Source organism: Xenopus laevis, chromosome 2S (assembly GCF_017654675.1).
Source record: "Xenopus laevis strain J_2021 chromosome 2S, Xenopus_laevis_v10.1, whole genome shotgun sequence".
Lineage (NCBI taxonomy): Eukaryota > Metazoa > Chordata > Amphibia > Anura > Pipidae > Xenopus > Xenopus laevis.
The window spans coordinates 99,760,701-99,779,358 of record NC_054374.1 but is presented as its reverse complement, the minus strand read 5'-3'; the positions used below and the strand labels follow the sequence as shown (position 1 = coordinate 99,779,358).

The 18,658-nt window shown below is 37.8% G+C and overlaps 1 protein-coding gene across 3 annotated transcripts in view; it reads right to left on the bottom strand.

The window, feature by feature from the left end:
• dmd.1.S (dystrophin, gene 1 S homeolog) overlaps positions 1–18,658 on the bottom strand; it is a 935,293-nt gene that overhangs the window by 69,652 nt on the left and 846,983 nt on the right. For all 3 annotated transcript variants that reach the window (XM_041584187.1, XM_041584188.1, XM_018249734.2), the window contains 3 exons: positions 17,952–18,026; positions 6,023–6,224; positions 3,990–4,075 (listed from right to left, as the gene is read on the bottom strand). In XM_041584187.1, coding sequence (XP_041440121.1) covers positions 3,990–4,075; positions 6,023–6,224; positions 17,952–18,026 — 363 coding nt within the window. The remainder of the gene's footprint in view (positions 1–3,989; positions 4,076–6,022; positions 6,225–17,951; positions 18,027–18,658) is intronic.

Genomic DNA, 18,658 nt, shown 5'->3' with positions numbered 1-18,658 from the left:
TCCTCCTCCTCTGATCATGAAGTATACCTTGATACATCTAGTAGAGTGTACACATTGCTTTCTCATATTTAGGGGCACATTTACTTAGCTCGAGTGAATGAATAGAATAAAAAATACTTCGAATTTCGAACGCTTTTTTGGGCTACTTCGACCATCGAATTGGTTACTTCGACCTTTGACTTTGAATCAAACTAAAAATCGTTCGAATATCGAGGGTTAATTAACCCTCGATATTCGACCCATAGTAAATGTGCCCCTTAGAGTTTATTTCCACAGGGGAGTTTTCTAAAATAAATTCAAATAGTTTTCTAAAATAATTTCAATTAATTATCATCACAGAGTGATACGGATTAATTATATCTTAGTTGGTATACAGTACAAGGTACTGTTTTATTATTACAGTACAGAGGAACAAGGAACATGATTTGATTATAATGAAGTCTATGGGAGATGGCCTTCCTGTAATTCAGTGCTTTTGGGATAACAGGTTTCCAGATAACGGATCACATACCTATACTTTATAACACAATAGATGCATCGTTATGGAGCAACAACTCTTTCATGCTAACATTTTAACTCTGTGATGGACAATAGGAGATCTTCAGATGCTCAATTGCAGCTTCCAACACAGCATACTGCTGTGTGATGTGGTTTAATATCAAGTGGTGGAGAAAGTTTAGCCCATAGCCCATTCCCCATCCTAGTTACTGGAATAGGACTTGTGGGCATTAAGTTGTAACTCAACAGATTCATTATTATGAAGCAACAGCTCTTTCATTCTAATATTTTAACTCTGTGACCATAAATAAGAGGGAGCAGATGCAGTTTACAAGCTTGTAGTGGGGATGGTTCAGTCATCCTAGTTTCATGATCCGCTCTACAGACATTCTGTTTACAAAGTAGGAGAGCACTAACATCACAAAAGAGTTATGGAAGCTCTTTGGACAGATCCCACAATACTAACGCATACACTACTAAATTAACTCAGATAAATGAACAATACAAGTGCTCATCCCTAGAATGATGTGGTTACACACGCAGCTAGGTAGCAGTAACATCAGAAACAAATAGGGATGGAACAGATTAAAACAAAAATAAAAAAATATATATTTACTTAATTATTTTGGGGAGTATTTCCATTTTCTAAATAGGAGATCTTGTACCTAAAACAGTACTTATTGTACCATATTCTACTGCAGACTGCTAACCTCAGCACAGACAACCTTCAAATATAGCAAAAGCACTGGCTCTATGACCATAAGCAGCCTTATATGTATGGAGAATACCTCAAGAGATCTCTGACACAAGCAATACAATCATGCGTCTAAATAAAAATACAAACCTAAAACAATGCTGTACTCTAAGCAGCATGTCTATACAATCTCTTTTAGGGAAAATCCATGAAAAACTGAATTTGTTTTCGACATTAGTGTTCAAACCCGTCTTTAGCCTAAAATTCCTATCAACATTTAGTTTTTGGTTTCCTTTTTTGAGATGGCATACCTCCCAACATTTTGGAAATAAAAAGGGGGAAAAAAAGTTGGTGCACGTAGCACAGCAAAAAATGATTGGCCACGCCCATTTGTGTGGCCACACCCCCTAATTACCATGTTCATTTTACAAAATATGCAGGTTATGAAAGTTTGAACATATTTTTGTGTTTTTTTTCCAGTTATTACAGTTTTGCTAATGAAGGTGAATTGCCCTTTAAGCTGTGTCTAATTGTTCTCAAGGGACCGGTTATCTTATATTGTTACAATTACTTATTTGCTTATCTCAGAATTGTTACAAAGTGTCTTAGTTGCACCTGGCGGCTGTTCTGGGCTCTCTGCCAAAAGGAAATTAAGTTAGAAACATTGTTACTTTTTCTGGCTGTTCAGTGCAGAGAAAAATGGGACTTTCCAGTATAAATGAGGGACTGCGGGTTGAGCTGTCAAAAGAGGGACGGTCACTCTAAAAACGGGACAGGTATGAGATGGCACTCTTTTCAAGAAGCTTGCATGTTCTCCCCAAGTCTCGTGTCTACATAGAATTCCTCTCACATCCAAAAACATGCAGATTTAATTGGCTGCTGATAAAAGTGACCATAGTATGACTGTAGACTGTAGGCTTTGCTGGGGCTGGGACTGATTTGCCATTATGGCTATTGCTAAGCAGAATTGGCTACATCAGCCTGCAATATTAAGCATCCATGAAAGTGTTAAAATATACACATACGTCTGAATATCATATAATCTGTGAATATGGAACTGATCAGCCTTAGTGGAGCATCACGATGATACACACTAAATAAAATACGTCTATTATAGTTTGTAGATAAGCAACCACCTTTTCCCTTTGTGACGTTTTTTTCTTCTAGATAGCAGCTTTGCTTAAAAACGTGCTTTCAACTTTTCCCACAATGTACCCTTTTCAATAAAGGTAGCATCTTGAGATTGGCAGATTATTGCGCATCTTTGTACTAGCATTTTATCACACCCCAGAGACTTCTATTGAAGCTATCTCCACTAGCTCCAGGTAACTATGGTGCCTTGTGTACCCTTCAGCGCAAGCACAAAAATATTTTTTTTCTGCTTCTGCACAATTTATTTACAGACAGTATTGCCGCTAAGAATTTGGAATGAGAAACAGAGCTGCAGCAAGGTAAACAGACTGCTAATATATAGGAGAAGTGAGAGGAAAAACTGCCTTCATACAAACAGAAAGCTGACAGCTGAATTTAAAATTAATTTAAATTAATTCAATTAACGTTGCTTGTTTGGCACACACACAGACGTTCATAAAAGGGATGTTATTAAATTGAATATGAAGAAAAAAAAATATATTTACTTACTGTCAGCAACCTCACTTATGATTACTTAGTTTTTGCATAAAACCAGAGTTGCGTCAAAACGCGCAACGTCAGCACTTGACGCGTGATGTCAGTGCATCCGTTTTTGTCGCAAAAATGTCCCTTTAAATAGATGTCAGTAGCTAGTAACCTTGCCCGATTATAGGTTCAACTTAGTGTGTTCCTGAGTGCGTTTTATTACTGATTCTGACTCTGATTTCCTGATCTTGAACTTGGCCTGTTATTTTGACTAAGAACCTTTGATACTGTGATCTTTGTTGGAGCCTGCTGCTGCATTCATGCTCCTTAATTCCCAATCAGAGCCTCCGGGCCCTGACAATATGCTTAATTCTTCCAGGGAGTAGCCACATTTTTTTTATAGCTTTGGTAGGGGTGATAAGGGATGTGTCAATATTACTAACAATGCAGCACTGTGGCATTCGCTTAGCTGAGAAGTACCCCAAAGCTACACTCAGCCCAGCTACAATTACCTTGATGTGTGGGGCGAGAGAGCAGTTCCCTATGGTCAAGCTGGGCAGTTTGATCTTTCCATATGCTGGAGTACAAATGAAGCATATTCAGTCATTGGTGGCACTATAATATAGGTATGGGATTCATTATCTGGAAGACCTGAAGAAAGGGGTCTTTCCACAATTCCGAGCCCCATGTCTTAGAGGAGAAGTAAAGGTATAAGGTACTGTGGTTTACTAAATGGTAGGCATCCCCCATATCCCTTATCTAAGACCCCATGCTAGTGCTCCTGTTTGCTTAAAACTGCACTGGCTCAGGTACATCAAATTGTACCTTAACAATTTTGATTTGCTGTAAAACTATGGTCACCTATTTATTACAATTTTGTTATAGGTTTATCATAACCTGTGGTCATATAAATTCCATCTTGGTGGTATGTCCATTTTCTTGGGAAATGGGGAGGGTAGGGTTGCAATATTAGAAAGTCTGTACCTTGAATCTGCCCTTGTCATCAAGTTTACATTTCAACAACACTGTCTATGTCTAAATTAAATACACAGAATAAATTTGCTAATACTACGGTTTCCAAGTACTAATGCAGTAGTAAACGGGATAATTATGCCATAATGCTGTGCAATGCAACACAGATAACTATAGAAGCAATAGAGCAAAATATGGAAATACATACATCTGTACTTATCTTCCAAATGTGCTTTACACAGGGAAATTACACCAGTTTTAAAAGATAAGACACGTATACGTCCCGTTCGACCCCTGTGAAGGAAAAAGATTGAGAGAAAAAAACATTACATTGCATCATCTGTAAAGAAAAATACAGCACTTTCACTTTTTCAGAGCTTTAAATATCTTATGACTTTTGGGGTTCAGATGCATCCAAACCTGACTGTAATGAAAGTACTGTGATTCTGCTCAATGCAATTCATTTGGTACATTTTGCACATCCATGTAAATTGCACAGGCTTAAGTGGAGCCATGTAATTTAAGAGATGGGCTCTGCAAGAATATTACATTACCAAGTGTGATCCGTTGTCCGGAAGCCTGTTATCCAGACAGCTCCGAATTAAGGATTGGCTGTCTCCCATAGACTCCATTTTATCCAAATGATGAACATTTTTAAAAATGATTCCCCTTTTCTCTGTAGTAATAAAAAAGTATCTTGTACTTGATCCAAACTAAGGTATAATTCATTTTTTTGGAAGCAAAACCAGCCTATTGGGTTTATTCAATGTTTAAATGATTTTCTAGTAAAATTTAGGTATGAAGATTCAAATTACGGAAAGATCCACTATACAGAAATCCCCAGGTCCCAAGCATTCTGGATAACAGGTCCTATACCTGTATATATGTTGTCTCTGTTTTAATAAACAATTCCATTTAGCACCACTTTGCCAATTATTTTACAGGAAGTAATGACAAATATTTTCGCTGTAAAGTGTCGGAGGATTGTATGTGCTGCAATTTAACTTGCCTTATTCATGTTAGAATGACTTACAATTTAGCAAATGGGCAAGGTGCGGGAAACATGTAGGCAGTGATGTATGTTTGGGCCAGCTGCAGGTCTCTCTGCTCCACAACAAAAAGCAAGTGAAGAAAAACGGTGGCTTACGCCAAAAGTCATAAGTGCCCATTATTTGTGCATTGAATAATAGACACTGCAAACCTTTCCGAAAAACAAAGTTTTCAAAGCTGCAGTGACTGCAGAGCTGTCTGACGGCTGAGCAGATTTCAAATATCCCTCCTAATACATAGAAAGTAGAGCATTTCCTCGTATGAGTGGCAGGTTTTGCACAAATTAAATACAAAATAAAGTGAATTACATTTTTTTTTACAATCTTTTTATCTATTAATACAGCACCTAATGTTTTTCTTGGCAACAACTTTTCTTTTTCATATGTCAGAGGTATTAATTCTTTAATTATGATATTTAATTACCAACAATTCACAACTGTCAAAATCTAACACACATATATATATATATATATATATTCAATAAGACATGTGCCTATCCCCACAGATGCCAATGTTGTATGCAATATGATGTGCTTCATGCAGTAGCATCGTTCACAAAAGAAACACTAAAATGAACTGAGACACAAATGGAGGTCACCGCTGTGGAAATGACTGGATTTAAAATAGCACATTTCAGCATTTATCCCACACTTTGTGTCTTATGCACTCCGTCTCCTTTTAGATTGTAAGAAGGACCCACTTTATCTCTTGTATCAGTTGGATTTGTAAATGTAATATGTATGGTCAATGTATACAACCCATCTACTGTACAGTGTAGCAGAATAAGTTAGCCATCATAGATGTGTTAATAAGGGTAATACTCATCACCTCAGTTTATGCAATATGGTTGAAAACATTTCAGATATAACAATAGTGTATATCAAAATGTCTATCACAGACTTTGGATTTCAAAATGCTTTTTTATATTTAGCATACAACAGGTTAACCAAAACCATATATAGCGTCATTAATATTAAAGCCTGTAACAAGACACAGCACTGGAGGTTCATATTAACATTCTGTGATTCTCCTTTGAAGGCCTCTAAAAGCCTTTTATCTTTATGAAAACTGAACTATGACCTGCTGCTTAGAGCTGCAATCCATTCAGCGTGTTCTAAAGGTGACATTCAATTATCTTAGGCCTAGCCATAAAACCTCCTAGCACGCTGTAATCAGTACAATAGCACCCACGTGTCATAAACATTCAGCAGCCAGTTGAGGCACATGTCCACGCAGAGAGGAACGTTCACCAGATTATTGTGCTCTTGCTCCAGTCGATCGTAAATTGTGGTCAAGCAATTAATAATCTGCAGGATGTCCATCAGCTGGTCATTCTGCTTAAGGTTGTGCTGGTCCAAGGCTTCACAAGCTGCAGACAGCCCTAGCAAATCCACTGCAAGAAAGAAAAGAAAATAATCAGTTTTAAGATATATAATCCACATAGATAGTTTCAGCAAAGTGTCACAGCATGAACACATTGCTCCACATTTTCACATGTAGTGATGCAATACAGAAGACACCTCATTCAGTATTCAATTATAAATAAACATTCTGCTTACTCACATAAATATAGATCACAATTGGTTTTATCTTTAAAAGGGTGGTTCACTTTTAAATTAACTTTTAGTATGAGGTAGACATTCGCGTTCTAAGACTATTTGTGATTGGTATAATTTATTTTGGGTGTTTTTTAAAATATTTTTCTATTTGTTCAGTAGAATTCCAGCAGCTATCAGCATCAGGGTGAGGCAGTTTCTATTTCCTGCCTGTGGATACCTTGGACTGCCAAGGGTTAATTGCTATTTAAAGATACAGTAACTAAATCAGGGTTATAGAAATGTACTGTAAAGACTTTGCATACTGCTTTTCAAAAGCACAGGACACTTTATATTCAACAGCCCCACATAGGTTTCCAAACTGTTGGACTGGCACCTACAGGGAGGCTCAGGGCCTTGTATGGGATGTCCAACTTGAAGGCCAATTATGGATATATTTGGGAAGGATTATAATTTCTATCTTTGATGATAGTGAATCCCATCTTGAAGGTCAATTAGAACAATATTGTGGGTAAACAGATGTCCTAGGTATTCTAAGGGCTGTTGCTGATTGGCTAATTACAGATATATGTCTGTAAGGACTAAGGAGGGCCCTGGTCAAATTTTGGCCCTCAAATGGAGTTTGGACAAAATAAGTCCAAACATCACACCTTCCATCGTGCCAGTAGGAAAAGGCAGCAACTGCTACACCGATTCAAAGATTTTCTCCGGGATTTCAGCTTCAAAATTATAAATGATTTCATAGAAGAGACTCATGCTAGCTTACGGTGTGCAGCAAATAATGGCCCAAATAAGCTTTTCAGTGAACAGCAGGCCTGCTGGCAGTCAGTGGACTGTCCACAAGTTAGCATGAATACTTTTCATATAATGAATGCTCTACCTCGTAGTTCCTCTTGTAATATTTTACAAACAGAGCGGATAAAAATGTAATTAACCAGAACATAAAAGCAGGCAATTAACTAAATGAATACCTGCCTTCAAAAGAGTTGATACATACCACTAAGCTATGCATCCTGTGCTTTTAAGTTGTTAAACATATACTCTTTTAAATATTGTGCAAACCTTCAAGTGGGCATGCTCAGCCTTGCAATGCTGAACTTAAACTTTCTCAGTGTCATTTCTCTGGGGAATAGATGAATACATGAGCTGTTAATGGATTATTTCAGGGATGGGAATAGAGAAAACTTCTAGCTTATGTTTCACTTTGCATTCGTCTAACATACATTACACAGCTGTGTGGAGAGCACTTTCACTAATGTTTATTTTCTTTCTAAACAGGATTCCTAAGTGTTATCACTTGGCAACAACAGAATGAGAACCTATATGAGAAGCAGTTGCTGGGCCTATTGCTGAACCTCTGTCAGCAGGAATAAAATGGTTGGTAGCGCAGAACAACCGCAACTTTTCAAGTCTGCTATTTAATAAAACTAAGAGCTGCTACTAATATAATGGTACAGGTCAATATTACTATGGGTGACTGAACATGTGTTTTAATGAACTTGTATTCAATTGTTAAAATATTAAAAACAGCTTGACATACTGGCTTAATTCATATTTAAAAACGTAGGTCACACTGATTATACAAAATCTGAATGAAATAACAAAGACTGGAGTGACTGGATGTGTAACATAAAAGCCAGAACACTACTTCCTCAGCTCTATAACTCTGAGCTAGTCAACGACTTTAGGGCAAGGCCAGACGTGGCGTTTTTGCAGCGTTTTTACGTTGCGTTTTTAAAAAAGAACAGCCAGCCGTAAATATGCCACTGAAATCACATGCGACCGTCAACATGCGTTTTTCAGCATGTAGGATTCTTTTAGCAACATGAAGTTCTCATTGTTCTCACTGAATTTGGACGCCATATTTAAAATACACTGCGTATTTATGTAAAGTGTGGTTTCAAACGTGCAAATCCCATAGAGTCTATTGATTTGGTAGTTTCTTCACTTATTGGCATTTCTGCTAAAAAAACGCCAATACTGGCGTCCTGTGGCGGATTTCAGCTTGCAAGCGCCCTGTGTGAATTGCCATAGTGTGTTTTCCATTAGTTTCAGTGGTAGTGCAGTTTATGCCTGGCTGTTCTTTTTTAAAAACTCAATGTAAAAACGCTACGTCTGGCCTTGCCCTTAAGGGGGGCTGTATGGGACATATGTAACTGTTCAGTGAGTTTGTAATTGATCCTCAGCATTCAGCTCAGATTCAAAAGCAACAGCTATGACCCATGTGGCCCCCCCTCAAGTCACTGATTGGTTACTGCCTGGTAACCAGGGTTACCAGTCAGTGTAAACCAAGAGAGCTAAAAGCAGAAAGTAATGTTCTGACTATTATGTTAAACATCCATTCACTCCAGGCTTTATACATTAAATTTTTGCCTAACTAACTATATTAGAAACATTTTCTATTTTGCACAGCCTATTTACCCAGTTTTTATTTTTACACTGAACAATTCCTTTAAGGTTACATAAGAAACAGTGGTTTGTTAAATATAACAATATACCTTTTCTCATAAATGAATATTTAAGTAATATTTTCCATGGAAGACCTCTCATTATTAAAGTATGGGAACTCTTGATCCAGGGACTACTCTGATTGGAGAGGCTTCAAATGTTTTTTTTTTTTGCCTTCCTCTTTATCAATTAGCAGTTCGGCAGGTTATATACAGACTTAAAAGGTTGAACTTGATGGACGTGTCTTTTTCCACCTAACTTATGTAGAGAGCACATATGGATTACATATGGCACATATGTAATCATGATTTGACCCAACCATATTACGCCAAGTAATTCTTTGGAAATTGACAATATAAGTGTAGGCGGGCAGAGAACCCTTCCTCCTGTTCTACCTGTGACATCATCCAACACAGAGGCAAGAAAAATTTGATTGGCTGGAAGTCCCAGATGATATCTGGAAATAGAGAAGGACCCTGGGAGACCCGAAATTTGGAGTTAAATCCACAAGGCTGGCCAGCAGGGGCTAGAGAAGGAGCCCCTGCTGCAGACTCCAGAAAGAACCAGAGTAAGAAAGCTGCCCAGGATAATAGAGAAGACCCCTGCAACAGGCTGTGGTGAGCTCAGCTGGAAGGAAAGGCCTAGCTCTCCAACCATATACAAACAGCTGCCCCATTACCTGCCCAGTTACGTGTATCTCCATTTTGCTAGCCTTGTGAGTATTTCTGGTCAGGTGATCTCTGAGGCAGCACACAGACCATAATGAAATGGTGGCTCAAGGCAACAAATGTAAAAGGGCAATATTTACTTAAATATATATTCCAGTTTTATAAGATTCTTTAATATGTCAATTAATATGATATAAACTGTTGCTTAAATATTCATTATGGGGTAAAGTTTTCCTTTATCGTATTAAGAGTCACCAATCACCCAATTAGGGGCTGATTTATAAGTGTAACTGCCCATTACTTCTCCCAGCCAATCAAATCTCTCTTGCCTGTAACTGTGCTGGGTGAAGGCTTTCTGTTCCACAGCAAAATCTTTTTAGGACCCATATTTAGGAAAGAGGACATGCACATGTATAATGAAACGAAGCATCAGTCAGGACCTCCCAACAACAACCATGTTGTGTCTTCTGTGGCTCTTGCTATACCCATGATCTGGATAGTTACAAACAAGATATAGCTATAGCAGAACATTAAGCATCAGATAACCATACTACAGATGAAAGAAATTTCACATTTACCCTATGATTTAGAATAATGTCAGCTGTGAAGCAGTTCTAGAACAATGCACACACTGACTATTGTACTGATAAGGTCCCATTTGCAGGATATATGATGAAAACAAGATGTTTTTATTGTATTAATTACAAAGGCAGAGCTGGCTTCTATGGAAAGGTGCTTAGTTTAATAAGTGTATTACACCCAGTGAAAAATAAAAGCAGACATTAAAAATTGTGAAATTACTGATTTAATCCATCAGCCCCCATTCAGAACAGCAAAGTGATGTTCGTTTGATCTCACTCCTCTCTAATTGGATACTGAAAAATGTTATTTCCCTTAGCGTCTATGAATTAAAAGTTTGCAGCTTATTATAAACTGAAGAGAAGGCTAATTTCGAAGACTGCAAGGCATTGTCTCTTAATTTGCTGACAAATAAAGCTTTAACCATGCTGAGATGCGAACCTTGTCCAACATCAGCAAATCAAGACAAGGGATGTTTATCAGCAACATTCCCCATGGGTCGCACAAAAGCACTTCATTCTGACGCCAAACAGATTGGAATTGCTGCATTGGCTTCGGAACACCATTAAGATGAGGCTTTTGGCTAAATGCTTAAATCCATTGGGTATAAAGATCAATGGTAATTAAGTGGACCCCTTATACTTAGGGTGGCAGTTCAATTATCTGCATGACTGCTGACAAACTTTTCACGCTAATAGATAGCGATGTCCTACAAGCTGTTAGAAAAGCACTTTATTCCACGCCATCTGTCCTGAAAGTCAAGATACCATTCAAGTCATTGGGGCACGACATTACACAACAGTGGACCTACCTCACTCAGGCAAATAGACAAGTTGCTCCAAGAGAGAATGACAGCATTTTTAATTTGGGCTCAATGAAATAACAAATACACACTTCAATTACAAACCCAGGTGGGCCAAATGGATCAGACTGATCATCAATACCCATGTTGCTTTTTCAAATTAAAGTATTGAAGTTGAATGAATCCTATAATTAAAGATGGATTGCAACGTCCTTGAAATGATTTCTAGCAGCGTAAACACAAAATGCAGTGAGCAGGCTTAGTTCCTAAGCGCGTGTGTAATATTTACAATGTCATCTTGACAGGGTTACACAAGTTTCCAGGCATCCTTGTTCAGAAAGCTTTTATTCTAGAATTAGAAGCTAGAGGCATATGTGCCCTGTGCTGATTTAATCCAACCTCCACTGTCAGAAGGGCAGGATATATATCCCTCTGGCTGATTTAAGGGAGGGCAAATCATTATTTGGAAACATATAATTCTCCTGGCATTATGTGACTCAATAATACATGGCATTTTTGTAGCCAGATTACTGAGGTTTAGCTTTCTAATGATGTTTAATAACAAGGAGACTAGTTATTAATCTTGCATTTTATACACATGGAGTTGGCTCTGTACATAAACAGTCTAGCTGGGTTTGCATTTACCCTACTGTTGAACCCAGGTATCTAGGTTTGCCTAAGCTAAGCTTTTACAGTAGGCTCTACTAAAAAGACAAATATACAACCGCACAAATTCTGAAGAATACAGCGAAGAAGATGAAGCCATACAGTACTTGTAACAATAACTTATGATAAAACAAGTATTTACGCAAATGGAATTTAGTGCAGGTATGGGACCTGTTATCCAGAATGCTCGGGACCTGGGGTTTTCCAGATAACGGATCTTTCCGTAATTTGGATCTTCATAATTTAAGTCTACTAGAAAATCACGTAAACATTAAATAAACCCAATAAGATGGTTTTGCTTCCAATAAGGAATAATTATATTTTAGTTGGAATCAAATACAAGATACTGTTTTTTTATTACAGAGAAAAAAAAATCAGTTTTAAAAATTGGGATTATTTGGATAAAATGAAGTCTATGGGAGAGAGCCTTTTCGTAATTCAGAGCTTTCTGGATTTCCGCATGACGGATCCTATACCTCTACCGTGTAGTTGCCCCAGGGTAGTTAGTATTACTGCACAGCTAATATCTAATTTATTTTCAAATTGTTAAGGTTGCTTCTAGTGAGGCGCGAATTTATTTGCCAGGCGCGTATTTGTGGCAAATTTCCATGTTTCGCTGCTGGCGAATAAATTCACGAATTTGGTGAGAAAATTCGCTGGCATCAAAGTTTTTTTGACGCTGGCGACAATTCCGGCGTCAACATTCACTACCTCCAGAGTGAAGCATTAAATAACGTAGAGAAAATGACAACGCAATAGTGTAGCCTTACCCTAGCACAGGCAATAACTGGAAAAGCTCCAGAGATTTAAATATTAGTCATTTTCTCTTAACCGATCTATGGGGCCTATCAAATCTGATATATCTACATATTCAGATGAATCAATCTGCATCTATCTGAGACAAACGTGCATCAATATGATAAATCTATTTCAATTAATCACTATGTCTATTCTATTCCTTTCTATCGCCTATCACCAGTGAATCAATTTTAATCACTTTTATTCATCTTCAACTTTTCCACTGATGAATCTGTATCTATCTGATAAATCTATCCATCAGTTTTTCTTTTAATGAATCCAAATTAACCCACAGATTTACGTAATTCCTAATGATCTTTGTATACATGACAGGTAGAATGTATTATAGCAACTTCCCAAATTAACATCTTTATATTACTAACGTAGATAAAATATACACATTTGTGCAACCTGAACACAGGTACAAAAAGGGCACATCATTTACAAAATACATATGTTTTCAAAAAACGAATAAAAGGAATTGTCAGAGTGGTATGCAAGACCTTAATGATGGATATTTAATGGAGAAAAATAGTTAAATGTGCACCTGGAGTCGAAAATCCATAATTCCCCCTGCTTTAAAAGTGCTATAACAACCGGCACCACGGAAGAAGCTGTTTAATATTCCAAGCATAGTGTAAATCAGCGCTTTAAAAAATATAAACTGCCTGCGGTCCTTCCCATGCCTTATAAATATTGGTCTTGGCCACTCTAACAAATGAATGACTTCAAATTTACATTACATTGCAACGTGGGATAACTCTTTCTTATACAGAAAAATTATTATGGGCTTTATTGCCATACAGAATGGTAAAACGCACTGAGGCAATACATATCAATTGCCATCACTCACAACATAAAATGCCAAGTGTAATAGATAAAGTATCCAATGTTAGAATCTTGTGGAATGAGTACCCGCAGACAACAGTCACATAACCACTACGGGGTGATTATTTTTTGTTTGCATGGTATGTGAAAGGGAAAATGCACATTTCTAAAGGAAAAAAAAAAAAGATAATCACAACTAAAGTTGGGTTTACTTTTTACACCATCTACTAAGTGAGCTTATATTCCATAAAGAATTATAAAATACAAATAAAACATAAGCAAACAAACATTTAAAGGGGATCAGTATATTACCCACCCCAGTTACATAGCAGACAAACCCCAGAGGTCTGGCAAAATTTCCCCTTACTGAAACAAAGTTCTGATGTTCTAGGGAGAGGGTGTTTTAGAGCAGAATGAGCAGCTAGGGGCCTAGGGGCTTTTTCTGTCTCTGTACTCTTGGACATGGATTCTTAAAGGTGATGTCAACCCAAAATTTTCTTTTTGTCTAATAAAAGGAAACATTACTCCTTTTCTATTTCTGCCAACATCTAAATCAGAGACATAACAGGCCTCTTTTCACTATGGTCAGAGGGGTCAGAGCTGTAATGCCCTCCTCCATGCCCTGGCTGATAAGAGCCATTCCATGGGGAGGGCGGAGCCCAAGGAGTGAGAACTTAAAGTTCCCAGCAAGACCTTCAAAGATGAAGTGAAGGTCACATATAAGGTATACTCAAATATATTTATCCTTACAGAACCCAAACCTGTTGTACCAACAGTATAAAAAACTGGTGATGGGTTCAAGGCAATTTCAGATTTCAAACGAGTCCAAACATGACTAGTTGTGGTACTCTGTATATCAGATGTGAATATCTGGGCAGGTGCAGGTCACACAGTATTGATGTTTAGTATCTATGGAATCCCTGAGAGAATTAATAACCAATGAATATAATATAATCTATTTCCTATGTTCCAATAAGGAGTTATGGTCATTATATTCTTGGTCCAGTTCCTACTCACAGGAGGTCATAAAAATTCAATCTGTGTCCTGCTAGGCCACGCCCCCTTGCATTCCTGAGGGAGGGGGAGTGTGCAGTTACCTGACGCCCTGAAATCGCTAATAAATAGTCAGCTCTTCTGACAAAACTTTGGATTTACTTTGGAGGACCAATTGCGATTGGAAGTTATCCCGTTGTTTCCCCTTGCCTCCAGGACCAGGAATTCTATATCTTTGGAGTTAAGTATAGGTTTTCCATGTTTTCCCTTTTATTTTACAACTGTTTGTAATTGTATTATTGAATGTATGTCTCTTTTTGTATATTGCACTGTTATACCTTTTATAATATTAAAGAGAATTTAATAAGATTGTCTTTGATGCTCTAAACGAACCTAGCCTGAAAGAGTGTAGCTGTGAGCCTTAACCCTCTGCATGCTGAAGTACTTGTTGAATCAGTAGGAACTAACTGACTATAGTGAGAGAGTTGCATTGGTGTATTGTGAGTTATTACCTGTTAGAGAGAACTGGCAGCGAATGAGTTTTGTGGGTGTTGGTTGGTGTTTGGGGTGCTTTTGTGTTAGTCTAACCTGTGTGCAAGGTGGGTGAGAGACCCCTGATAGCCACACCTAAAGTCACGTGCGGTTGGAAGTACCTTGTCCGTGACAACATTCATTACACAATTGTTATGGTTAGTTGTCTATGTATTGCTACTGAAAGCAGTTTGTCAGTTCCTTCCTATTCTCTGTTTTCATGGCTCAGACTTTTGAAACAATCTAAGACAATTCAGATGATTAAACAGGTCTGTCTTTGCTGGGGAACTTGGACTTTTGCAACATTGTTTTTTTAAAGGGGAACTCCACAAAAACATAACTTAAGCTTTTTGAAAAGTAAATGTCAAGCAACTTTGCAATATACATCAATTAAAAAAATGCAGACTTTTCATGATTTTTAATAGTTTGGACTAGTTCCCATAGCCTAGCCCCCTGCTGATCTGCCTGACTACTTTGTTGAGCTGTCTGGCTACTGTTACATTGTATCAAAAGCTATCCTTAGACTGCATTCTCCAAACCCCACAATTCCCTGCACACATGATTTCAATAAGGAACAGAACATTTTGGGTTATGTAGTTCCTGCATGCTGTTTGTAAGCTGTGGAGTTGTTCCAATTTGTAACTTCATTGTTTAGTCCCTCCTTCCCTGCCAGGATTTCAAATGATGCAGAAAGAGAAGAACCGTTAAACAGGCAGATTTCAGCATAGAAAATGGCATTTATTCATACTTTTTGAAGAAACAGGTAACTGTGATGAGTATATTAGGGCTTTCTGTGTTAAGTGGGACTCTTTATAAAATTTCCGTTTGGAAGCTGGAGTTCCCCTTTAAGTAACAACCAGCAAATGCAGCTTTCAATAGAAATTTTTACAACTTTAAAAACACTTAAATTTGTTTAATAAAAGTATATTGAAAGTTGCTTAGAATAATCTTTTCTTTTATTAGCCAAATTTTTACTTTGGCTTTGACTTGCCCTTTAAACTATGGGTCACAAATCTGATTCATGGATTTAATATGGGAAAACTTTCAAGAAACACTACTTTAACTCTGTTATCTGAAAAAACACCCCACCTGTTACGTAAAGATGGTTACAATGGTTCACCCTGTGCGTTTTTATTTCTGCTCCACGGTATTTTCAGCCATAATACTCCATGCAAAATGATGCAGCTGCAAGCAGTGGCGATTGAGATGTTATGTTTATAATCTCTTAATCCATGATATTTTCAGTAGTCAGCTGTGTGTCCTGCACTCCCATCTGGCCTTATATGATTAATACCTTCAAGATCCTCAACAAATATGATGATTCGCTGTATTTTAGACCCACGCAGACACACTCACTGCAGCAGTACAATTTAGTTTTGTGCTTCAATGGTTTAACTTCATGCTAGGATTAATTATAAGCACCATCCTTAAGGCCAATGAGAGTGTTGGAAAAGCATTGTTGTATGAAGATAGTATTTTATGATTTGCCACACAAATATTTGCCCCTTCCCCCTTTTGTCTCTATAGAGCTGCAAAACAAATCTCAAAAAAGTATTAGAATACTTCCATTCAATCAGGTTGTTTTAGATTTGAATATAGGCTTGTGTTGAGAACATATGTATAGAGTAAGCAAAGGCTGTAATCAGAAAATGTATGTTCATCCCATGCCCTAGTATTCATAGGCAGTATATTGTAGGACCTAAGAAAATCACTTGTGCTCCACAGAATTAGGTATTTAATGGCAGCAACAAGACATTCAATGGCAGACGGCACTTCTGAAAGAAGAGGGTTTACTGAAAATCCTGCTGGAAAAAACCTAACGCGTTTCGGGAGTTATCCCTTAGTCATAGGTCTATGACTAAGGGATAACTCCCGAAACGCGTTAGGTTTTTTCCAGCAGGATTTTCAATAAACCCTCTTCTTTCAGAAGTGCCGTCTGCCGTTGAATGTCTTGTCGTATACACAGTGGGGTCACTGTCTGACTGTGCACCTGATCGGAGGGGAGAGCGGTGAGCTAGTGCGGTCCTTCCTTTTGCTTCTCTATCTACAGATTTAATGGCAGCAACCTACAGGACAAAGGCAAGACTGAACAAGTCCAAGTACATAAGACACAAGGCCCTTTTGAGTATCTGGCCTAGAAAATTAGGCGGTATTATTAAAAATGTGAATCATAATTATGGAAATTACAGACTTGTCTTTAGCTTACATGTTGGCAAGTATAAACATAGCTACTGCAAGTCTAAATAATAATATGCGGGAAGACTTAACATCTGTTAAAATTAATGTTTCCAGTAATCACAAATGGGACAATGCAGTAGTTAGAAATTAGGCCAGGTATGGTCGATTTATTATCCAGTACAATAAAATCTCTTGTGGGACAGCAAGATATGTGTTGAGGTGTAATGAAACAAAGTTCATGTTACCAACAACTGCAGTTACAGAGCTAAAAGTATAATCAGGAATCCAAAGATCAATAACCAGCAGCTGAATTGCCCTGGGTCATTTATTTACCAACTACAGCCATCTTTTAATAGACAAATACTAGAAAGGAATTTGTTGTATAAAAAGAGGCTGACAAAGCAGAAGTTTACCAGCATGACACTGCACTATTATTCAGGTGAAATGGCATTTGGCCACTAATCAGTGTTTGTTTCCAGGGCCTGTACACATTGCCACGGTAGGTCGCTATTGCAAAAGCAATTTCATGGAAGAGAAAGTGCTTATGGTATCAGCAGCTGTGCCAATACTTTCTGCACTGAGACACACATTGAGGCCTTCTTAACTTGAATACATCAGTAGGTTTCCATGGGGGACAGGGATTACTAGTGGAACTTGGCATTTGCAGGCCAAAGCTGACTCATATAGACTGCCTGCCTTTGGATATGTTCAGGTGCCTCCAGGAGTTTATGTAATGCCCTGCAGCCCTACCCAGGACTAATGGCCATATTGTCATGAATAACCCATTTTATTAACATAAAAACACAAAATGATAGTATCAGAATTGAATTTGTTTCCTATAAGACCATACTGTCTTCAAATCAGATCACTGCTGACATTTCCTAAGAATTTCACCTGCTGAGTCTGTGTTATGTTGGGCCATCAGCAGATCATGCCGTGGGATAGACCACAGCTCATTCTCCGTTCCATTCAGTTTCATTATTTACTTCCACCATCTACATTTGTTCCAGATAATTACTTGGTCAAAAATGTGATGACCCAGCCCTAAAAATTAGTGATCACACGACACTTACAGCACAAGGCCTTCTGCAATCTCCTTAGCTTCATGGCAGTTCTGTATGCTGAGAATCGTACATTGTTCAGGTCAGCTGTGGAAGAAACAAAAGAACAAATCAACCTAATAGGAAAAAAAAGTTTTTTAAATGAAACTAGATGGTATTTGGACAATGGCTCGTGAATTGACAAATCACAGGACTGTGCAATAAAACTATAACCCTACAATTGGTCCATATCTTTTGCTCTGGTTTTCTGATTTAGCTGAGCAACTGATGTAATCGCTTTTTGGTGGGGGGAGAGGTAGGGGTCAATACACACAGATCATTGTACATACCAATATCTATAATAATTGTAGATTTTTGTATCACAATAGCCTTGGATATTATGCTTGTCCAAGAAATCATCCAAGCCCCTCTTAAAGGCATTAAAGGTCGGTGCAGTTTTCTGCTGATAGGAGCACCGTCCCGGGGTATCAGGTATGTAAATACAATCACTTGGGTGTGCTTAACTTTTGGAACCCTCAAGTGTAAATTGCCTTTCCTTTAACAAAATCACAACATCATCCGGCAGGGCATTCCACAACCTCACTGTGAAAAATGTTATTGATTTTTGCCAGTATCAGTATTTTTGCTAGATATAGAGTGTATAAACTTCTTGGACTCCTCCATTTCTTGTTGCAGTGGAATTAACACTTCTTACCGTTCTTTAAATGACCACTATTCCT